Source organism: Pterocles gutturalis, unplaced genomic scaffold (assembly GCF_000699245.1).
Source record: "Pterocles gutturalis isolate BGI_N339 unplaced genomic scaffold, ASM69924v1 scaffold37719, whole genome shotgun sequence".
Lineage (NCBI taxonomy): Eukaryota > Metazoa > Chordata > Aves > Pterocliformes > Pteroclidae > Pterocles > Pterocles gutturalis.
In genome coordinates, this window is record NW_010137098.1 from 49,152 (window position 1) to 73,204 (window position 24,053).

Below are 24,053 nucleotides of genomic sequence, written 5' to 3' on the forward strand. Positions count from 1 at the left end.
CTCGACACCAAGCCAAGCTTCCAGATGTGTTTCAGAAGCAATTTATTTTGTAATTGCATTTGTTAGCTTCGAGTGCTCTCCAAGGTTGTAGGTTTTAACATTAAAATAAAGCAATTCATTTATCATCTCACAGACTGAGAATAAAGATAAGGAGCAGAGAAACCAGAACCCTTGAGAATGTGTTTACTTTCTAGGAGCTCTTAGTGGTATTTCTGTAGGATGTTGGTCACTAACTTAGGAAAAGGAAAATAGACTTGGGAATGGGAGATGTCTCTCTTCTATTTTCCCTAGAACAAAACAATGAGTTCCTTTCAATTTGTTTTTTATAAGTAAATTCTGTTGCACATTTATAAGTCTCTTTCAAATACCCAGGAGTTGTGTCCCCAAAAGGTTCCGTATAAAAATTCAGATAGTCTTTGTTGGTCAGAAATGTGGAGTGTAAAAGTAGGCTAAAAAAACCCCAAAAACCAAATCAGGAGCAATTGCCAGTAGTTTCTAATGTGCCCGTCTTTGAGGAGCGAGGACCACTGCTAGTTCAAAAGGGAACTTCACTGGATGTTCAAATTATCTGAAATACAGCTTACCTCCAGTGCTTCCCTAAGAAAAGGAAAATAATGCCTGAACTGGTCTCCTGTCTCTAGAGGAGGCTGCTTCACGCTAGGACTAAGGTAAGCACACACAAACAGTTGGTGCTCCATCTGCCCTCTGAGATGATGAAAACATTTGCTGTCAGTCCAATGTTAAATCTGCTTAAAACAGTGCCACCAAAACACATTGCTCTTACTTTAGCAGGATGTTAATAGCCATTGTACACACATTTTGTGTGTCGCTTTGGCTTGCTGGTGGCACTGTGCCTCTCACCACATGTGAAGTGGATGCTGTTGTCTAGCTGGTTTAGCTCTTGACTCGATGGCCTTTGTGACAAAAAGGATAAAGTATTTCCTATTGCTCTCTTGCATGTTATCACTGTGCTAATGACTAACTCACTTTGACTGTAGAAATGTATCACCTGCGGACCAGAACGGTGCTCTTCAGAGCTGGCCTTGTTGTGTCTTTTGACCAAATAAATCTGAGTTCTCTTGTGAATTTTCATAGAGATAAGCCTATGTATAAGCAAGTGCTTACATTGACACAAAGAGTTCAAGCAGGAAGTGACAGGAATACCATCGAGCTAGTTAAATGCAAATAAGCCTTGCTTAATACTAAACATATGTAAAAGACTTGTAGGAAAAAGCATGAAAATAACTGTTGCTATGCAAGTGGGCTGTTTATCCTAATCCTGATTAGTCCAGGGGAAAGCAGAGCTTTGCAAATATTAGGAATAGTTTTATATGGTAAATAATCTGCTTGATTAGCTACTTAGATTGTTCATATTTTTCTTTGTAAATTGCTTACTAAAAGGTGACTGGCAGAAAGGGAGGACGCTTGTGGTACCAGGTGATGGAGGCTGAGATGCAGGTATGTGTTAGGCTTGCTGTGTTGGGTTTGCCTGCCTCTCTCGCAGCCAGCGAGGATCTGTCCAGGTGATGGTTTATTTCTGCATCCATTTTCCCTCTGCAGTGTCTTTGATGCTGTTTGAAGGTCACAGGTCTGACAATCAATTTCATTGGTTTATGCTTTTTATTAATTTTTTTAATGATGTGTTAACTTTTATAGACATCTTGAAATACTCATTTGTTATGTCTATAGCATTTCTCTATTTAAAAAAAAATGAATTAATACTAGAGAAGCAAACCCACCTCAGGTGAGAGAGGTTCTATTCTGTTCTAATAACTTGGCTTTTTACCAAACATTGCAATACATTATTTTTTTTTCCTTCAGCAGAAGGCTAAGGGTATAAATTGAATCCAAGCAGATGAATTGCTGCCATCAGTTTAGTTGTGCTTTACCTGAATCCACAGGGCAGTGAGCAGGAGCTGAGACAGCGGTTCAATTAAGATTGTGGTACGAGTAAATCCGTTCTATTGTTGTAGAGGCTTTCGATTATAAAATTCTTCCACAGAATGGGGTGAGCTGACAAGACAGGGCTGAACAGTGCTTTCGTCCTGTTTGTATAAAAAGTGATTAGACTAGAGTAGATTTGGGGTGGGGGCAGAACAATCTGGCTGCTTAGATGTCTTCTTTCCCTCTCCTGTTTTATTTAAACAGATGCATTCTTGCTTGCTTTATTCCCCAACTGTAAGCACGTTCCTTTTCTTTGCCTTTTGGAGGCTTGTGATTTTGCAGGCTTGACCTGACTAGCTCGTTTCTTCTCTAGCAAGAAAGCAATCACGAGTGGGACTGTCTCTGCCACTGCTTTGGAGAAGTTTAGGTGCCTGAGTTGAAGGCCAAGTTGCAAGCTGTTTCAGTGGATATACTGTCAGACTGCATGTCAACAATCCTTTCTATCCATAGCTTGATACCTCTTCTAGAAGGACTTGAAAACTGTTGGCATTTCAATGTATCTTCCCTTGAAAGCACTGCGGTGCCTTTGACTCCTCAGCTACACGGAGGGGTAGAACGCCCCAGCTGTTACAGCTATGGGGGCAACCTAAAGAGCCCTCTCTCCTCTTGTAGTTGGTTTAATGCTTTCTGATTGCAGAATAGCCCTGCTCTCGGGATTTTTCAAGCTATGTGGATGTGAAATCAGCGTAAACTCTGTTTTCTCTGCTGCCATTCAGAGCTTGCTGCCTGGTTCGCAAACACTCTGGCTTCTTGGGGAAAAAAAAAATGTGACGGGGACAGCAGAGATGAAAATGAATTACTGAGTGGAAGAACCCCAAAAGAGACCTCTCAAAGTAGTGGATTGGTTGCTTAGTCAAGAGACTTGAGAAGAGGTGGTTACTGGTCACAGAAACCTGGAGACTGAGGGCAAACACTACCCCCAGACCCTTTCTGGAAGGAGTAGCAGGCTGGTGTCTTGCTGAGGCTGATGCTCCTGAGAGGAGGTAGATGTTTGTGCCCATCTGTCCTGCCCTGCTGCAGTGACAGGGGCTGCAGGCAGGAGCTGCTAGAAAACAGGTTTACTTCCCTGCCTGCTAAATATCTAATAGATTTCTCTTGAGCCCTTCCAGGCTGCGAAGGTAGCAATGACATTAGCTGTTTATAACCTGCTGCCTGCCTTTCTCTCAGATGTATTTCATGTATAACCTCAGGCTTTTCTCATTTGCAGCTTAACTTTGTTATAAGGTGACTGCTTTTACTTCCAACTTCATTGATATCTATTACAAACTTGCCCTGCAGTTCAGGAAGGAAGGTGCCTTGGTTTCCATGAGCAAGCCTAAGTGGAAGTCACAGCATGCATGGTCTTTTCAATACTGATGGTATATGTTTCAACCCTCTGTTGTTCAGGGAATTTAGAAGGGGTTTTTCCACACTTACTGGTTTACCCTGCATTAACACTTAGAGTTCACCAAGGAGCCAAGGGATGCAGCAATGCAACCGAAAGAAATCAACGGGCAGTTGTCCTGTAGCACGTTGTTTGTAGAGAGTAGAGCTGAATGTGAAGCGTGTTTCCAGAGCGAGCTGTCGGCTTTGACATTTGGGTACTGCGTAATGTAGATGGTGTAGTTGAACTGGAAAACCTCTAGAGCATCTGAATAAAGATCCTGGCTGCTGGAGGGATATTGTGCTACCACAAGAAATCCTGTTTCAGTAAGTGGAGATGTGGGTGTGTTTGGAGGGGGTTAGAAAATGGTGCTGGAGAGCAAGAACTCCCCACTGTTGGTGTGTGTGCCAGACCTGACCACAGTGCTCTGAATAGGGTATTTGCCAACTGCAAATGTGTGATTCTCAGCTCTGCCATACTGAGACGTCTAGGTGGTAAAATACCCTGCTAGGTAAGTACATGTATTGTGTTTACATGGTTCTCAACCTGTGCTTTTGTTCCTCAGTATTGAGTTCGACCGAGACTGTGACTACTTTGCCATCGCTGGGGTGACAAAGAAGATTAAAGTCTATGAATATGGTACAGTCATTCAGGACGCGGTGGATATTCACTACCCTGAGAATGAAATGACCTGTAATTCCAAAATCAGGTAGGCATTGGCTTTGCCTTTAGAGGGCCTTTTCCATTTGCTTGTTCATGTGCAGTAGCTGTTTTGCTTTCTTTATCCATTGTGAGAATGGGAGGGGAAAGGAGAAAAGCAGGAGCTGATAGAGAGCTTGCTTTGAACTCTGGGTGGGATCAGGTGACACACGCACTGTTATTTGTGTATGCCAGACTCATCCAAAGTGATAGGATGCCCACGTATCTGCAGGAAAAAGGGATGTAGGATAGTGAACTGCTTTTGTATTCTTTGCAAGTGCTGTTGGATACCTACTCAGTTAAAAGGAGAGTAAAAGCAGAGTAGTGGATATGCTCCAGGTAAAGTCTTAGCTTGTCTTGAGGTAACTTCTGTGCCCAGTTCTTCATAATAGCCACTGATTCCTTCATGCTCTCTTCTTTTCATCGACCAGATCCTTTCCATTCTACTGAGAGGCTTCTAGTCCTCAGGAAATGTGCCTCATTTGCACCTTCTGCCTATGAATTTGTCTGCCTGAAGTACTGTTCTGCTGAGCCTCATAGTATCAAGCTCTTGGGAAAAGGCCTTGCTTTATTTCTGCTTCTGTGCTGCTATCATTACTGTCAACCTGGTTTTTTTTACCTTTTTAGATGACTTAAACCAAAGAAATATAGCCTACCATGTCAGAACTGCAATTGAAAGAATCCAGCTAACATAGCTTAGAAGTCCTAATTCAAGAATTCTGTTAAAGCTCAAAAGAAAATAATACAGGCAATCAAGTCCGTAATCAAACTAATTCAGTGTTACAATGCAAGTCTCCAGGATCTCTGTTGAACTCATTTGTTTTTATTTGGTACTCTATATTTTAAAAAGTGGTAGAGCACCCACAAAAGTGGAAGTAATAGATTTATATAACAGTCCAGCTTCTATGAAAACAAAGTGCTGTGCAACAAGTTTAATAATGTTTGCCAGTCTGCTTTATAGTGTAAAAGGCATGCTTAGTTTTGTAGTTGATGTGTTTCTTAAGATAGATCAGTCAGTCCTGTATCACTCATGCCGATTATTCTTGGGAATTGTGTAGCACTGTCCTATAAAGGAAAAAGATGTAAATGCAACCGACCCTGAAACTGGCTTTCAAGATGGATATAAACAGTCGAGATGGATTTGTATTGATAAGCTGTGGTGATTATGGAGCTTGTATTTTGCTGGACTTGTGAAATGTTCAGTGTTTTTGACTGAGTCATAGCAGAGTTCAGGCTGTTCAGCTTCATTATTCTGGAGAGAAGAGGAGAATAACAGGAGAACCATTCATCAGTTGATTAATACCTTTTGCCTTAATTAGAAGGGGAAATGCAATGTGTGTTTTTTGTGGTCTGTCTGAGACTACTTCCAGAGTTGCTACTTCAAATTTGACAGGAATCTACCCTGATGATCCTGCCAGGCATTAGGTAGCTGCTTGTTCTCCCTTCTCCGGCAGCCGCTGGTGAGGAGAGCTGCGTTCACGCCTTCAGTGATGTTACTCTTGTCAGCTTTGTGCTCCAGACAAGACGCCACTTGCATTCAAGATTTCTTCTCTTTCTCAAATTTCATGCATATATACATTATATATATGACAATGCTAAATGTATTGTCCCCTGACACTCTGTGCCTCAGCGGAGGTGGACAGGGTCCTATTCTTTCATTTCTTTGCCCTCGTTTCTCTCATTCCTCCAACAAAATGCATCTTTTTCCCCATGGGCACCTCCGCATTATATCAACCTGCCTTCAGCGTGAGTGCTTTTGGTTTTGACAAATAAAGTTGGGCTGTCAGTCAAACGCATCCTTACTATATCCATTAGCTGTGCTGCCAGTCACTGGTGCTGGGGCTTGCTGGTGTGGTGTTGAGCAGCATAATAACTTGCTATTCTGAAGTGGCATAGCTTGAGGGAGAAGTTACACGTGAAGGCTGTAATTTCATTACGGAATATTGGAGTGTGCTGGAAATGTGCCTGTATTGTAATAAATCTAAACAAGTGGAGCCTGCTTTTTGTAAAAAGTCTTGGCTTAAAGCAGTTGATCTTAATTTGGGTGGGGGTACAGCTTCTTCCAGAGACTTAAGCTACCTGGTAGCGCCCTGTCTGATATCAGGGCTGGATGTAATTCTGCTGTGGTGCATGGGTGGTACCTCTCTTGTCCATCATCTCTTAAGGATTTTGCTAAAGCACTTGGCTGGAGTTTGGGGCCCCATCATTGTGCTGTCATTGAAAAAAAAATCCTCCTGTAATAGGACTGCCTTGTGCAAAGCTTTATGTCCTGGCTACTTTTAGGGGCCTTTAAAAAAAAAAAAAAAGTTGCTCAAAACACTGAGGCAGTGGGGTAATGATGATCTTGCAGACAGCTGAGGATGCTTAGCTGTTGTCATGCTTCATGGGGGGTGGCAGTGTGCTCTGTCAGCCCCTGAGCACCAGTCCCAGGGCACACTCTGCTCCGGCAGAGATGTAGAGGTCTGTGCACATGGGATGTGGTGACATGTGTCTTCTGCTGAAGCTGATGCGTGATGCTGGCACGGCTCCTAATGTCCCTTCCGTCCTCGTGCAGCACCAGAGCCGTCTGTCTGCAGGCACTTTGGCTTTCCAAACACACGTCATGGGAAGCTCACCCTAAATTGATCCTGGTTAACCTTGTTCAGAGTGATGATGCTGGAACATAAATCGTTAGTGGTTAAGTTGGTGACTCTGCTTTCAGAGGAGCAGCAGCTCTGATGGGCTTTTATAAAGGCAGACAGGTGACAGCATTTGCGAGGACTGTGTCTGGCCAAGAGCAAGTCTGCTGGCCTGGAGCAGCTGCGGGAAGGGAAGCCTGTGCCCAGGATGGGGCTGGCACCATCCCAGCCCTGCTCTGCCACATGCCAGCTGGATGCCTGCAGAAAGGTTGAGCTTCATGCCAGCGGTAATTGATTGTAGGCTTTGCTGGAGCAGAGCCCTGGTACCAGCTGTAGCTGAGTCTTTCTTCCTCTTTTCCAACCCCCTTTTTACACCCACCTGCTTCTTAAATACATTCTTTTTTCATCATCTGCTGAGCTTTGTCATCCCTATTTTTAAGAATGGAGGGGAAGTCGGCGTGTTGAGTTGCTGGTAAATGTGCCTCACGTCCCCCCGGGAATGACAGCAGCGTAAGCTTCCAGGAAAAACACAAGATGACACATAAATCCTCATAAAAATCCCATTTACAGATTCATAGCTTCAGTACAAGAAACAAATCCTGGCATTGTGTAGTGTAGCTATAAACAGCACCCTGTGAGCTAATTATGACTTGCTGTGTCCCTAACTGTGGCAGACAATCTGTGGCTTCCTCCACGCGGGAGGAGGTGGGAAAGGATGAGAAGAGGATGAACAGCCAGCACAGAGCCACAGCTCTTCTCTGATTTATTCAAGAGGCAGATTTTTTTTCTTTGGACAGAGGTTGCAGGGGGAGAAAAATAAGGAGATATAGTGTTCAGGTAAAAGACATTGGCTTTAGGCCTCATTAATCTACAGTAGGTGATGTGCAAGTGTGGTTAGGTAAACATGCTTTTAAAATCCATGTTTAGTATTCTGCGTGCTCACCGCAATGTGTTCGCAGCATCTGTACTCCAGTGATAGATGTTACCACAAACCTCCAAAATCAGCTGCATCTGTTTAGTCTACCACACTAAAAGCGAAGCATCAGTTGGGCTTATTCTGGTTTTAGGAGGCTCCTGGTATTTTATTGTTTTGATTTTTTGATGTCGATAAATCAAATGTGTGACTGCTCTATCCTCATAGCAGTTCATGGGCATATTGCTGTCAGCTTTTAAAATGGCAGTCAGTTTTCACTGTTAAGTTTAAATTAAGCAAAACCTTGCCGTATGGTGTTTTTCATCTTAGAGTCTGCTATTTGGAGAGGTAAGAGCTCTCTTCATGCTGAAAGACCTCACGAGTGGTTGTTGGCTGCCCATATTTCCAATGCAGAAAACATTTGACACCAAACAGGTTATAAGGAAATACACCTTCAACCTGAATTCCAATTTTCAGAGTAACCACTTCCCCTTGCAATAAGATCAAGCTTTTCTTTTAAAGTATTTGTCTCATAACCCTCCTAGACATTTTCCTTGATTATAAAAAAGGGTATTTAAAAAAAAATCATATTGGAAATATAATTCTGTATGTCTCTGAAGTATTTGGTTAGTGTTATTCACCTTGCAGTAATATGATCACTCCCTTAAAAACATTTCAGTCCTAAAACTACTGGGCATCGGTTAACTCATGGTAATAGACTGGATCTGAAGCACTTGGCACTCAGAAGCAGGTCAGGCCACAGCAGTTTGTGCCTTATTAAAAGCTTTAACTCGGTTTAAATCTCAGTGCCAGAGGGGTGGTTGACACCAGGTAACTTGATTGTGGATTTGAGACATTTCAGCCATAATAACACTGGCTTGTGAAAGAAATATCAGCGCTACTGACAACGCTAACTGTGCTGTTCTGCTTGTGTCTCCAAATAAAATGAAGGATGCAGATAAATCTTTACAAGGTCAGGATTTCTGTGTGTCCGGATCAGACGCTGAGGTTAGGAGAGTGTTTCAGAGGTCAGCAATTAGCTTTCAACTAGAGCTTCTCCAGGTTAATCTCTTAGGAAGGAAAGCTATCACAGCCTCTGTCAAAATAAACCTCTGGGGTGCAACTATTGCCCTGTTTCTGGATTAAAGAACAAAAGAAAAACCAAAAAATACAGCTACTGCTATTTAAAATAAAAGATGGCCTCGCACAACTTGTAATCGAGTGCTGAATTATGTGTTCTCTTAGCCTTAGGTAGCTACTTTATCATATCTCATAGCCTCCACATCTTAGTTTCTCCATGGATGTGACTGCAGGACATCTAAAGGTTGTCTACAAAGGTTATTTTTATGTACTTGTGGGGTTTCAGTGCTTAAAACCTATTTGAGGACTGTATAAGATGCATTTTTGGTCTGTCGCACCTTTTGCCCTTTCCCCTTCTCCAGCTTGCTCCCCCATGCTTTTTTTGAGTCTGTTACTTGAGTTCTTACCCATGATAACATCTCAAGGGAGCCCAAAAACTTAGATGTCCTGAAGTTGCAACAAAATTACCTGTGGTGGTCATGGAAGAAAGATCCCTGAGTATTGCAGTAGCATCTCAACCCTTTCCAGGTCCCAGGGAAGCCATGTGGAGGAGAGACATCATAATGTCCCAGCTGCTGGATAGCTGCCTTTCAGTCCTGTATCGTCACAGATGCCAGGGAATAAAGCCAAGGGATGGTCAGCCCTTGACAAAAAGCATCCTTTACCTGGAGAGGGAGCTCCCCTCCACCTAATCCAACCCTGAATTCTGCTCTGCAAAGGTTACTTTTGAGGATTTCAGTTACAAAGACGCTCAGGTATTGCGATGTCAAGGAGAAAACTCTAGTTTCAGACTTTGGAAAGGGAGGTGGTGATGAGGGGAGACTGAAGGCAGAGAGCTGGAACAGGATTGGTTTTGTCTTATGATCCTTTAATCATATTCCTTAAAAATGAAAGACTTATGGTATGTGTGACTTAAAAGGTGTTAATTGAACCACTTAGTGGCTGCAAATCCCTAAACATTTTTCACCTGTCAGTTCCTGTTTTCCCCCCTCGGTCTATCTGCAAATGCTTTCTAAGGGAGTGTTAACCCCTTGTTAATACCAGCAGACTTCAGCGGGACAGAATGCTTAGCTTGATCTTTGCCAGACCTAGTGGACTTGCTTTTGGGCACACAAGTCTTTCATTTTTCTCCATCTATATTGATTGATCTGATAAAATATTACCTCTGCCTACAAACCTGGTATTTCTTACATCCTTAGATCACATCTCAAGCAGCACTGTTAAATTCTGTCCTTTTATATTTTTCTGTCTACTGAATAATTCCAAACTTTCATCGTCTGGGGTGATTTCTTTTTTGACAAGATACAGTTGAGTGATTATCCTCTTAGCAGTTCAGCTTGCAATGTCCAGCTTTTTTCTGCTGGTCAGATATGGATCTTGAAGATCAAGAAGAAAGCATCCATCCTCTAGCCAGCCAGGGTGGCACCAGCATGTCTACCTTGCTCCAGGACTCTCTCCACCTGCTGATGCTGCCCAATGCACTCTCAGAGCCTTCCAGATAGGAGACTGCCTTCTCTGGGGGGCTGTATTCTTCCCTGGCCTGGGACTGTGTTCCTGATTTTTGTATGATGGCTAAATTTACAGATTACTTTTTTTCTTAAGATGCTTGAAGCCCTGACCTGAGTGGAGATAACGTTGGCAGGGGGAGCAAGTTTTAACCGATAAATGTCTAGTGCAGCGTCTGCCCCCCTGCCATTAGCTGCACACTGCTCCCAGCCCAGAGCCTCGCTGTGTTGTAGCTCTAGGGCTCAGAACTGCTTTTGCTTCCACCCGTGATAGACTGCTCTGCCTGGAAACAAGACGCCAGATGTCAGACACGGTTATCTCTGGACGGCTGCAGCCTTCACCTCGGTGCTGGTGGGCAGTGCCTGCCAGGTTCATTTGGTCCTCAGGGAGCCACTTAAGCCTCTCTGAATGAGGCTTCTAGTACATCACAGACTGCCAAGACCTGCTTTTCTGTGGGTACCTGAAGGTAGTAGAGCTTGTGTGATGGTAGCTCCTTGATGGTACATTTGTGGACAGTCCTTGTACCTACAAGGATTGAAGACACTAACCAGTGACATTCAGTGGAAGAGGTGAAATTAGGGAGAGCATTGCCTGAGCTGGATTACCTCCACCATCCTCTCAGCAGCTGGTGGTTAAACATGATGACTTACATTGGGTAAATAAAACTTAAGCTCCTGAATACCACGTTTTAACACCAAGGGATGCTGTTACACAAAGTGTATGGACAGACTATAGGTAGAGGTGCACACAGATTGAAAGCAGTGTCATCAAATGTCCCTCTGTACTGGCTGTTCGGAAGAAAGCTCCCAGTGCCCCACTGGGGAAGATGTGCCCTGAAGGTTTTCTTCAAGCAGTGGTGCAAGAGGCTTGCAGAAAGCTGCTGCTATTGGACAACTTTGTCTCGTTTCTGTAAGTTACAGATTAATTTGTGCTGATAGAGGCAGTCAGAGCTGGAAGTCTTTTGGATTACTCAGTGAAACTTCCTCCTGATGCAAGCACCAACAGCATGTTATTCCTTCCACATATTTCTTCAAATTTGTCTTAAAAATCAGTTGAGTTTCTTGCCTTCCATCACTTAGCTGCTTCAGATAAGCTTGTTGATTCCATGTGGCTAAATCGTGGTGAGCTATGATTAGTGGTTGGTGTGGTTCTGTAGTTATAAATAAAATTCACACCCCAGTAAGTTAAGTTTGACTGTAGTCAGTAGCAGAACACCAGTGCTGCTTTAACAGGGTTTATATGTGTTAAGCATGTTAAAGGAAAAGGATTTTTCCCTTTTTTATGTGCAAATACTGTATTCCTAAGGAAAATGGGCTACATGCGTATAGTGGAACCAAGAATTTGCCAAGGTTTAATACTCCTAAGTAAGTATCCATGTAGCTGTACTGATCCAAGCCATACTAAAAAGTTAGAGAATTATGGACTTCTGGCTTATATTGTTGGTTAAAACTTGGCCCCGAGGCTGCCATAATCTAGTTAACTGTGTCGGAGCTGGTTGATGACCTGCACGAATTGGATCTGTCAGTTCAGCTTCTGCTGCATGCATCGCAGTTGATACCAACTGGCGTGCTTTTACGCCAGATGGCCCAAAAATTGGTGAACAAGTATTACAAATTTTCTTATCTCTGTCACATTTTTTGGGAGTCAGAATGGAGGCATAGTGCCAGAACAATACAAATGTGACTTGGCAGTGGCGCTGCTCTTGTTTTGTCTGCTGATGGTTAGAGTTTGTTGGTGGAGTTGTCGTTTAGTTTTGCATGGTCGCTTAATTCAGTTTAAAATATAAACCCGTGCAATGTATTTTGCAGTTCTTGATCAGAAATATCTCCTAAACTGACCCTGGGAAACAAACTGCAGTTTCCTTCTGGATAGGAAGGAGGGTCTTTCCACATTTACCAAAAATACCAAACTACCAAAAGTAGTTTCTCAAAAGTCAGGCGTTCACATAGGTGCAGGTATAGACCATTACATATGTGCCAAGGGAAAGGTTGATTTACTGCCCATGCAGCTGTGTTTTACGTATATTGCTTCTGTTAAGAAGATAATTATCTTTATGGTAATAATAAGAGTAGCAGCTATTGGCAAGAGGTGAAGAAGTCAAACCCTGAGCTCTCTGAGAATGTGCGTGGAATTCAGATAGCAAAACAATCATGGTGTTGTAGATTAATATATTAAAAAAAAAAAATCTCAAACCTTAGCACTTTGTATTGAGGAGGACAATGTCAGTTAAGCCAATAAAGCTTTTCTTTTACCATATGGAGGAAGGTTTGTTATGTTTCTGGTGGGTTTTGGTTTTGTCCTTTCCTGAGTGTTTCAGTGGTGTGGCTTGATCAAATGCTGCATGCTTTGCAATGTCACTAATTGCCTGATGTATTGCAAGAGTGATTTTTGTAAGATATGATTTAATGTAAGACTGACTGGGGCTCTTTCTTTTTAAGCTGTATCAGCTGGAGTAGTTACCACAAGAACCTGCTAGCCAGCAGCGACTATGAAGGCACCGTCATCCTTTGGGATGGATTCACGGGACAAAGATCCAAGGTCTACCAGGTAACATGTAATCAGCAAGCAACACTTTCCCCCACCATGGACCCACATCGAGGGATCAGTATTCTGTCTTGAGATTCTGCTTCTAGTCCAGCAATAGGCTTTTACATTTCACAGGGTGAACTGGATGTTCCCCTGCTCAGTAAACGTCTCGTCCACACAGCTTTATTGAGCTGTAGTCCTCTGAGGGAGGCAGCTGTATCTTCTTGTCACAGGCATGAGGCAGTTAACATTTTGCTGCTGCTGCTTTCAGGTAGGGAATCTGCAGAGGGAAAACCAAGATTCTGGAAGTTCTTTGTCTCACCTTTCTTTAGAAACCTCTGTCTCTCCATACCTGTTTCACTTCAGTATTTGCCAAAAACCTTTTGTAAAATCCTGCAGTGGTTGCTGCAGGTGCTTGTAAAGCAGAAGAGCAAAATGCAGACTGAAGTGACAAGGCTGGGAGGACAGAGCGGTAGGTAGAACCCTCCCCAGTACAGTCCTGTACTTGGCAGAGAAGCCTATGTACACAAGTGGGCTGAGCTCAACAGCAAGACTTGTTTCAGGAGAACTTCTTGGCATTTTGTTTTTTCAAGCAATTTAAACAGTGTTTCTATGTAATAGATTCTGAGAGGCTTATGAGGAGAATAAGGAGGTTGGAAGAGAAGATGGTCTGTTTGGGGAGAGGCTGGAAGTGCTGCAGGCTGTTGTGTAGGTAGCTTAGTGCGTTGAAACTGGCCAGTGGTAATGAACTGCAGACTAGCCTTCAGTTCCCCCTCCTTGACAGTTCAACATAAGTTTTAATTCCTGTTTAAGCCCTTGTTTACTTTTTTGTTGTGTATTGGCCATTTTATAATGCTTGTTTTCATTAATCCTTTGCATATCTCAATTAAAAATAAATTTTACTGGACAACAGAAATCTTCTGTTTTTCCTCTCAAATATATTTTGCATTTCTTTTTGAGGCTGAATAATGAACATAGAGAAGACCAGCTGTTGCTTATGTTAAAACGAACTCATTTTGCTTCCGATTAGATTACTTGAATTTTTTATTTGGATTTGCATAGAGGCACGTATAGTGACATCTGCTTCACATGTATTAGAAATCCTTTAGTGACTTTGTCCTGGTGAGCTTTTCGTGTTGTTGTCTTGCAAGGCTTTAAACAAAGGGTTTGACTGAATTTCAGGTTTCATGGAATGTTTTGCTTCCATGTGGGATGTGCCAGCATAGCAAATACAGCTCTGCTGTGTTTTGGCGGAGAGTGTGCAGCCTTGTAAGAATATTTGTTTGAGTGGAAAAGCACAGGATTAGACACCACATGTTTTGTTTAGTGACACACTTGGAAGGTGAGGATTTCTTGGACTTTCAGAGAGGAGGTGTTTGAAATTCCTCTCAATGGGCATCTTAGTGGTGATGGGAGATACAACTGTGACCTACTGGAATAAGAAGCAGTATGTGGTGGAGACACAGCCAGTTAAACTGTGCTGAAAACATAGGTCTTTATATTTCCTGGAATAATTATTTTTTTTCTTTCAAGTTAGAAAAAAATCAGTTCTAGTTTTTAAAATTGCTGTTCTACTGTCTTCTGCTTTCATGGTATGTCTAGCATGCTACAGGCATTCATCTGACTGGGAGAAAATTTTTTTTTTGAGGAATTGATAAACAGTAAGCTTCTCTGTCCAGGACTCTCCTGACAATATATACCAAACAGCACATTTTTTTTCTTTTACTGTTTTATCAGATTACAACTCACTACCTTGCAATATTTTTCTTGTTTCTCTAAACAGGAGCATGAGAAAAGGTGCTGGAGTGTTGACTTTAACTTGATGGACCCAAAGCTATTGGCTTCAGGCTCTGATGATGCCAAAGGTATTATTCTTTTTTTCAGTCTCTGTGCAGAAGGCTTACACGCTGTATATTCCCTTTGAGAAGCAAAAGTGTGATATTTAAAGTAGCTGATTCCTCAGGTGCCTTCAGTATTGTAGTTGATGTGATAATGTGTCAAGATATTACTGAACTGTTCAGATCTTGGAGAAGCTTTGTTTGGATTAGGATTTCTTGGTGCAATGTTTACCTTTTTTGGGTAATATGTTCTCTATCTAGCATTTTCCAGGACACTAAACAAAGCAAAATGTTTTAACTTCAGTTAAGCTTGTTGAGTTAAAGCCTTGGGGCCTTTCAAAAGAACAGCATGTATTTATATTTCAAAAATGAAGTGGTTGGGGAAAAAGGAGAAGTTAAAAACGCCTGCTGCAGCTTTATGTGTGGCTCTGAATGTTAAATACTGCGTGCAATGAGAAGCTTCCTGCTTTCACGATGTGTGGTGTGTTTCTGAGAGCTCAGCAGAGTTGGATGGTGGACTGAATGGGGCTCTTGGGAGCTTTCCGCATGCTCCGGGGTCCATTTGACAAAGGGCTTCTGGAGAACCCTTGAGACAAGCCCTTTCCCGACATACTAGTAGAAGAATGTTCCTATTCTAAGAAGAAATTGGAAACTTCTAAAAGGATAGCACCAAGTGATATGTAGTATTCTTCATCCCTAATGAATAAGATTTTATCTATAATATGTTTATAATATCACATTACAGTTATTAAGCAGCAAGAGCTTTAGAGTTCCTTTTATAGTCAGTGGGGATCAGCTCTCTCAGATGGGCTGATGCTGCTCTGGACAGAGCTCTTCATGATTTGCTTTGAAATGATAAATTAATTTTTTGTAAATATTAAACCTTGCAAGCCGTACCCCCCCCAAAAGGTTTAAAATTCTGTTTCAAACAAAAGCTGTGTTAGTGTTCCTCAGTTGCGTTTGACATTCTTAAAGCTGCATTTTGTAAATGGAATTACCAGCTACATTAATGATTATTTTAGATTTAAGGGGGGGTTAAATGTGTTTGATACACTTTCCTTTCTCTTTTTGGTGGAAGCCAAGAGTGTTTTCTGTGTGCTTTTAAATGCAGCAGGAGTGAACATTCACCTTGTAAATTATCAACCTCTTCATCGAATTGCTCCCCACTCATGCTATGCATTTGAAAAAGCTTATCTGCCAGGTAGACATGCATTTATTAGCATGTTAACAAGTTGTCCAGTTTTGCAAAGCCAGCTGCAAGCAGAGCTCCTGTCTCTAGTTTAACAGTTCATTTCTTCAGTAATAGTTTCTAAAAGCGTAGTGTTTGCTTAGAAAATATTGTAATAAAGTCAGCAGATCTACGTAACTTGCATTTCAATTCACAAAGGTCTTTTGAAGGTGTATTGGGGTTTTGGTGAACAAAACTGGGCTGGAATATTTTTTTCCTTTACTTCTACTGTGGTTTGCCTGTGATTTGCATGTGTAACAAGCCCGTTAGAGACAAATGGAATCCTGTGTGGAAGTGTTTGAAATAAGCACAGATTTTAGAAGTCTTTAAGGTAGAGCGATAGTAACAAACATCCAAATTAATGTTATAGTGTCCACCTTCCATTTCAGTGATCACATTGAAAGGGCTAAACATGAGGAAAAGGTAACACCTGTGACTTTGAGTTGTCTTAACTCAAACCTGCCTGACTTAAACTTCTGTCTTTCCACTTATGTTCTTGAGTGTTTGGTTGAATTCTGGCCAGCTTTGGGTACATATAATGCACTTTTGGCCAGGTACAGCATCTGGTGGGAAATCAGAGTTCTGGATTCAGTACCCCTCCTGTCCTCTTGTTTCTCTGCATATGTGATGCAGCACTGGGCTTTCTAACAAGAAATCTCAGTGCTCGTAGATATTGGTGTGACCAGAGTGATTGGAGCTAATCTCGCTGTGCTTCCCCGGCAAGCACGAGTATAACATTTTCCTGTCAAGTGATCGGGACAAGCCAGCAAGAAAGTGACAGCTTTGCCAGTTCTTCCCGCTTGCCTCTGTATCTGCCTGTCTCTCCTCGGTCTTTTCAAGTTGGAAGCTAATTTTTAAAGCACTTGGTATGCTCGGTAGACATGTATTGGGGAAGAAGCTTTTTGATGAAAAATCCTATTGTCAGTGCTTCACAGCTGCCTCTGCCAGGGCTCAGGCACAGCAAAGGGAGTGCTAACGAATGCAGTGCTATTAGGGATAAAATGATTCCCATGTAATTAGAAACAGCATCTTTGGGCCTCAGGTCCTGCATTGTCCTCATCATTAAATGAAGATAATCCAGGATGCTTATTTGTAGAAGATGTTTCTACTTGAATAGCAGATAATGAGAGCATAAAAGCATTATTGTATTTGAAGTAACTAGTGTGTGTATGAAAACCTCACTTTTATCTGCAGTTGTAATGCCCTTCCCTTTTTAAAAGGGGCAAAGGTAGTTGTGTATGTCTCTAGGGACCCAAAGGAGTACACCAACTAGACAGCAGTGAGCAAAATTGAAGTGTTTACTGGTGCTACAAGCAGCTTGGTGAAACAGCACAGTCTTAATTTCAGTTCTTTTATGGACATAATGGCAGGAGCTGTGATTCTCGTGTAAGTAAGGATGAATTTCTGTTATTTGTGCAGAAAAGATTATTTAATTTTGTGATGGCAGAATGATACTATCAAAGTGCTAGTATAGGGCTGGAGCTAGTGTGCTTAGCTAATGACTTACAGCTGCTTCTCAACCCAATGTCCCTGTCTGTTCTGGATTGGGAATGTACTTTAATGGCCATGGTAAAGTCAGCAGATGAGATACAGAAAAATCTTTTGTGATGTGATGACAGAATTTCAGTCTCCACTGTGGTAGAGATCTGTTCTGGAGTGATGAAGCATTTGTTCTCTTCTCTGAGGTTGTTTTTGAATCTCAAGGGCATACAAGCAGTACTGACAAATTCAGTTGAGGAAAGAGTCCTGGTTTTGGGTCCCTTCTGTAAGCTGTAGCCCCTTCACTATTTCCTGGCTCAAAATGGAGAGGTGGAGCAGAACAGGAATACCTGAGAGCTCTGAGCCGTAACGAGAGGTTACCTTTCATTATCTCATGGCAAGGAGGAATGCCAGCATCTGTTTCATTACATATAAGGAAAGTAATTTCCACGCTGCCTTGGTAAGTGAGGACATGGGTGCTAATCCTGCAGTTATTTTTTTGTAGTTTCCCTGAATTCAGTGGTGCAAAGCAGATTTGCGGGGTTGGCTTCATGCTTCTTTGCATGGTCTTTTAGAGGGGGAGCTAACCTGAGAACTACATGTCAGAATTTGCTCCCCAGCTTTGTTGAGGACATCCAGATGATTGTTTGGGGCTCTATTTTCAGTGATACTTAGCGCCTTCAGCTTCTGCTGACTTTGACTGGAGGTATAGGTGTTTCTTGCTCTTAAAATATCAGGCTGAACTTTCACTTTGCTCATTTTCCTGGCTAAAAGAAGTTCGATAATCTCCTGGAGATTTGTGGGGTGGTTGGGTTCAGCTGGGAATACCTTGAAAGGCCAAGAAGATGTGGGTAGCTAAAATACCAACCAAGATGTCTGTCTGGCTGTGTCTTAACGCAAGGAAGAATACCCTGTGGTCACTGCCTGCTAGCAGTCATCAGCTTACATCATCCTCCTGACCTACACAAGGCAGTGGATCAAAAATTTTGCCTAATGGGACAATTCATCAGCTTCCTTCTTTCCTAGGGGTTCCTTAAATCTGGGTAAATGAGTTTTCTGGTCACAGTATCCCATTCCTGGTTTGCAGCTTTTTCAGAGTAACAGCAGCCCCTCCATCACATGACCAGATAAGAGTTTCAAGAATGACAGGCTGGATGAAATATCCTTAGTGTACCAACAGTGTACATCAACACCTTCAGCTATTCCTGTATGGGCTTCTGCCTCTTTTAGTTGGTGTTTAGACATGGAACTGATGTATAGAAAATTAATTTAGGAACTTACACATTTGGTGTAAAGCTCCAACCAAATAAAAAATACCTTGAAAAGCACTAAACACTTTAAACAGAAAAAGCTGTTCTGGAGGCACCTTCTTGTTTGGTTAAGGGTAGACATTTAGCCATGTCGAGATGTATCTCTCAGCAGCTGCAAAATTAGGAAACATATGCTTTGAGAACATGTGTGTTAGAAATAGTCAATCTCAGATCGTTGCTTGCCTCATCAACACAATTCGAGATGTTATCAAGACATCTGTACGTTGTGTAATTACTGCCTCGACCTCAGCAAAATTGTTGAAAGCTACAGCAAATAAACTCACCCATATGAATAATGCTTTATTAACCTGTCAGTTCTTTTTAAAAAATAATGGGCAGTTCCAGGTAAAACTTGACATGTTTCATTATATGCGACATATAACAACATGTATCCTTTTTTTATGGCACTGACTAAGATATAATTGGAGCCCAGCGTATCCCACGGCAGTTAGATCACAGAAATTGCAGACTCTAATCTGTGTCTGTCAGCTGTAATGAATATTATCATGGCTTTGAACATGCAGGTTGACTCTTCCCCAGATTAAATGGCTCTGCTTATGACCTGAAAACTTGAATGAAAAAAGGAGCCAAGTTGAAACTGAGCCCTCAATTAGCTTTTGCTACAAAACTGAGACCAGATGGCCATTCGTTTATTAGAGGTGGTGTCAAGGAGAGACTTGGCCGCTTTGGATGCGGGTCTAAATGTTGTACCCAGTTGGAAAGGAAGGCTTCAAGACAAGCCTGTGTGGTTTTAGTACTAAATTTGGGCAGAACATTGCTCTGAACTGTGAGATCATCTAATCTGCCCCCATGGCTGGAGTTGAAGCAATGTTGTCTGCCAACAGTGTCCTCTTCTAACCATGGCATTATTTGCTTCCTATACCATCTCCTCCATAAACTTGATGTCCTTTACTGCTGTTGCAACTTAGACTATACATCTCCTGGTGGCTGTTCATTAAACCACAATCCTCATGTTTTATTGTTTTGCAAAATTGTCTTTCCTGGCTCCGTTCCCCTCCCCGCCCCCAAGCGCAAAACACAATGGAGGAGTTATATCATCCTGTCTTACCTGGGAGAAGAGAACTTCTTAAGCTGTGCTTGCAAAGTTGTTGATTTCATTTAGAAATGTGGGTAGATGTTTAGGATGAGTATTATAGTGCTGGTAGATGAGAATGGATTTATTTCTGAAAACCAACAACAGGGTGGGTGCTGTTTTCATTGCATTTACATAATACTTACATGCAAATACAGTGTGTATCAGTGTTTGTATTTCTGGTGTATGTGTGTGCTGCTTTATAATGGTTCCAGGCAACTGTTGGATACCCACACAGTCCTGTATTTAAAATGATTCCTTGCTGTGCTCTGTATTTCCATCATGTATTTCCTTCATCCCTGAAGCAGTTCTCCCAGGCATGGTCAGAAATACTGCAATCCTGTTGCTTTTCGTCGTTTGCCATACAATTAAGAAGTAGGTGCACTAGAACAAACCTGCCAACAATTCCTCCTTTTCATTGACCATGTAAAACCCCCGTGGGCAGTCCACATGGCACTTTGCTTCTTCTTCAAAGCTCCTGGGAAGGGCTGACCAAGAGGTGGTACAGCGGGGTCCTTGGAGGGTGGGGGGGGACACAACATTAAGACTGCTTGCCTCATGGATGGACCACAGTGGGTGACAAGATTCCTGTTCTTTTACCATTTTTGCTCACTTCACCTGCAGAGTGAGCTTTCTGTGAAAGGACAGCAGAGGACCCCTTGTCCACAGATCTGAAGAAGCCCAGGCAGCTCATGGGAGCTGTTTAGGGGATTAAGCCTTCACGTAGCTCCTGTGTGAAGCACCGGCTTCAGCTTGGTCTGCTTCCTGCCTCAGCGTGCTGATCATGATGCTCAAATACAGTACAACCCACTCATGGAGAAAAGGAGGAAGAGAGAACGTTGGAGTCTTATTTAAGCATGACTTGTAGGCGTCAATGGAGCTTGATGCCAGGGTGCTGCCTCTTCACCTGGACTGAGAGCAAAGTGTTTCATCCGGAGCTTTAGTCAGGTTGGCTACATGGGGAGTGCTTGGCACTCTTCGTCTTTAAGGTCAGGTGGTACTTGAGGTGTTTGTGGAGGGTGGGGAAGGCTGTGTTTTGAAAAGCTGCTGTTTTCTAGTGGTTGTCCTGTGAAGCACTGAAGCAAGTACTTGGGGGAAGAGCTCGTTCTCTACCACACAGCTTAATGTTCACATGGTAGTCTCCTAGAACAGTAGAGTTCTTTGTACCAAGGAAATATATCATCATAGGAAGTCGGCATTCTGATTTCTTTCCTGCCTGTGCCAGTTTCTTGAGAATAAAACAAGTTGTTCTAACTTCTGTGCTCAAGCATACAATTAGGTGTATTTATTCTGTGCAAAGCCATTCTGCCACGGAGCAGGGAGTTCCTGTATCCTGGCTAAGGGACAAGGAACAAGGATGCAAGCCTTCATGCTCTTGATTATATGAATCTGTGGTCCCATAGCCTTAAACACCGAGATTCTAATGTGTGCTTAGTCACCTGCTCTGATATTCTCAGCTGTGCAGGATGTGGATTTTCAGCATCTCCTGTGTATATGGAGGTGGGCAGAATATTTAAGTGTGCACCTGAGAATGTTCTCAAGCTTACCTGCCATCAGCAGCAAATGACCCTTTATTATCTTGGCAACTGAGGCTTTTCATAATCTTATCTATGAAACAATTAGATTTTATGACTTTCAGATTAAGTTGACATTGTTGTTGTTTTTTTTGTTTACTCCTTTCTCTCTTTCTATTTCTCTAGTGAAGCTGTGGTCTACCAACTTGGACAACTCAGTAGCAAGCATCGAGGCGAAGGCTAACGTGTGTTGTGTCAAATTCAGCCCCTCTTCTAGGTATCACCTAGCTTTTGGCTGTGCAGGTAGGTAAAAGGGGTTTTGGGCAAAGAAATAATGTTTCTTCCTTTGTTTCTTATTCTGCTCAAAGATGTGAGGCTGGCTGCTGTGCCTGGGACTGAGGTGTCTTTGCAGTTAAAATGCCTCTGAGTAAGGCTTTTCAAGCATGTGGTCACCCAGAAGACATCATGATACCAGAGTGTCAACTTCATCCTGCAGCCTGGCTTTTTAATTTGGGTGCTTCTATCAGAGATGAAAGCAAGTTGCCTTGTGTGTTTATAGAGATCACTAAGGTAACCAGGCAAAGCTCAGCTTTGAGAGTCCTCTAGGAAAGTTAATGCCTTAACATGGTGAGAGTTATTCTTTCTGATTTATAATGTTGCTCTGTAAATGTTACAAAGCTGTACTGGGAGTTTTGACTGGTTTTACCTGAGGCGTGCTGTAAAACAGTGGCTGTGTGTGTTTCCTATAGCTGCAACTACAATCCCTGTGGGTGGGCTCATGTTTTCCTAGGTTGGGCAAAGCGTTGCTGTTAATGGGTTTTTTTGAAGTAGTCAGTGGGGAAGGCACAATGAGCCTTTTATTCACTTAGAATAAATAGTTCTTGGTGATGATACAAAGATTTGAGAGCAGAGCGGGTATCGCTTTGGGAGGAAACTCTATCATGCTATGCATGCAGCAACTGAAACTCACAGGTACCTATAAATGTTTAACCAGCTCTGCATTTTCTTTCTCCTTGGGGAGTTTTAATGTACTTGTAACTAGATGTTCTGACAACATTTGCTATCTCTGGACTTCAGGAGATACGCTGATCATTCTTGCAACCACTGGCTTGCCATTTCATTTAGGTGTTCCCATTTCTAGGCTGGTTCTACTTAGATTGTGAGTCTTAAGAGGAAAAAATAAATTTGCATTTTGATTCACTGCAAAAAATGGATTCAAGTTGGAGTGTAAAATATTGACTTGCTTGACAGGCATCTCACTGTAGTTTAGTGAATTACATGCAAGAATAGAATTGAATTACAATACCTACTAGCAGCATTTGAATTAAAGGGACTGTCTGTGAAGGGCTCTAGGGAAAACGCTCCAAATGGATCAGCTGCTGATTAACATAGATATGTAAAAGCACCATGGAACAGAATTATTTTCTGATAAATCAGTAATTGGGATTCCTTTCCACCTGAAAGGCAGAGGGGAAGATAAGGCACAGATAAATCTGTGAAGGCTTTTGGAGCTCTAGGGCACATGGGATGGAAGCAGATAGGACAGTCTCTGTCCATGCTTGTGCCTGACAAACCATGATGGGCTCATCTTCAAGTGTGTTTTGGAAAGAAGCATTAGTGAGCACTAGGAGTTACATGGAGGTTTTAAATGACTACATGTGCAGTTTTGTGATTTAGAGAATGCTGAGGAGTAAAATGGTATTTGTACTGGGGAAGGAGGCGTAGGAGGGAGAGAATATAAAATTTTAAAAGTGTTTACATCTGCTTTATGCTTGGTAATTGAGTCTCTAAATAAAAATTAAAATGGATATTTAACTGTGATTGCTGAAACAATTACATGGAGTAATTGAACTGATGGGAATGACTTTCCACAAAGGAATTCTAATTGATCTTTCAGCCACAAATGGTATATAAAATTAAAAGAAATACTGGGGTCTTGAAAGATGTTATTTCTGAACTCCTAAAAAAAATCAGAGAAAAGAAATGAGTTGGTGTCTACTTTCATGCTGCATATAGTCAAACAGTCCAGTTTCATGTGTTATGATGGAGACAAAGGTTTTTCTTCATCAGTTTCAGCTGGTCTTGTTTAGGAATTTCATTTAGTCTATGGAAAAAAGCAATCTAACTTGTAAATAGTGTGATTTGTCATGTGGGCTACAAAATTAATAAAGGAAGTGTCAAAGCTGGTTTCCTTGAGCAGTATTAAAAAAAAAAAAAGGTGGATTGGGCACACTGACCTGGCCATTCCTGTTTACCCCCCAGTAGGAATAAAGATGAGCGATACAAAACACTAAACACTACTTCAGGGACCAGTGTAGTGGGCAATTTTAGAACGCTGTCCTAGTTCTGCCTTGGCTTGTTCCCATGCTCAGAGGCTTTTCAGTTTGGAAAATTGTTTCAATTACTTATTCAGTGATTTAGTCAATGGTAAAAGAGCCAAGACTACTTAGCATTGCGTGCCCGACACAGTTTTGTATGGTATTTAGGCAGAAGTGCTGCTCCTATATATACTCATTGTAGTTGTTTATTTGGTGGAACCTAACGCTATATATGTGTGTTTTATGTATTTATAGTTTAAGACTTGATGAGGTAAGCACTGATTAAATGGCTGGGAGGGGGAGGTGTTGGTACTTAGGATTGAGATATAAAAGGAGAAAGTAAATTTATTTAATATGCTATTATTAAATTACTAAATATGTTTCAGTTCCCCTCCTTTCCCTGTATGCAGAATACCTTGCAAGCTAGTATGCCTTGCTTTAGCAGTGCAATTTTGACTGCAAGTCTAAATTTTTCCGGTGTTAGTGTTTTGAAATTATTTTTTTCACTTTTCATTTCTTATTTTATTTTCTTTTGTTGGTCTGTCTTAGCTATCTGTACAGCTGAAGCCCCTTTTCATAAGGTCTTGTTCTTTCACACCTTGCTTAACAAAACATTTTCCTCTG

The 24,053-nt window shown here is 41.9% G+C and overlaps 1 protein-coding gene across 1 annotated transcript in view; it reads left to right on the forward strand.

Moving 5' to 3' along the window:
* Positions 1–24,053, forward strand: part of RFWD2 (ring finger and WD repeat domain 2, E3 ubiquitin protein ligase) — a gene marked incomplete at its 5' end in the record, with an annotated part of 88,245 nt that overhangs the window by 43,103 nt on the left and 21,089 nt on the right. The window contains 4 exons of the mRNA XM_010082529.1: positions 3,873–4,016; positions 12,562–12,670; positions 14,433–14,514; positions 21,298–21,414. Of these exons, the coding sequence (XP_010080831.1) occupies positions 3,873–4,016; positions 12,562–12,670; positions 14,433–14,514; positions 21,298–21,414 (452 nt within the window). The remainder of the gene's footprint in view (positions 1–3,872; positions 4,017–12,561; positions 12,671–14,432; positions 14,515–21,297; positions 21,415–24,053) is intronic.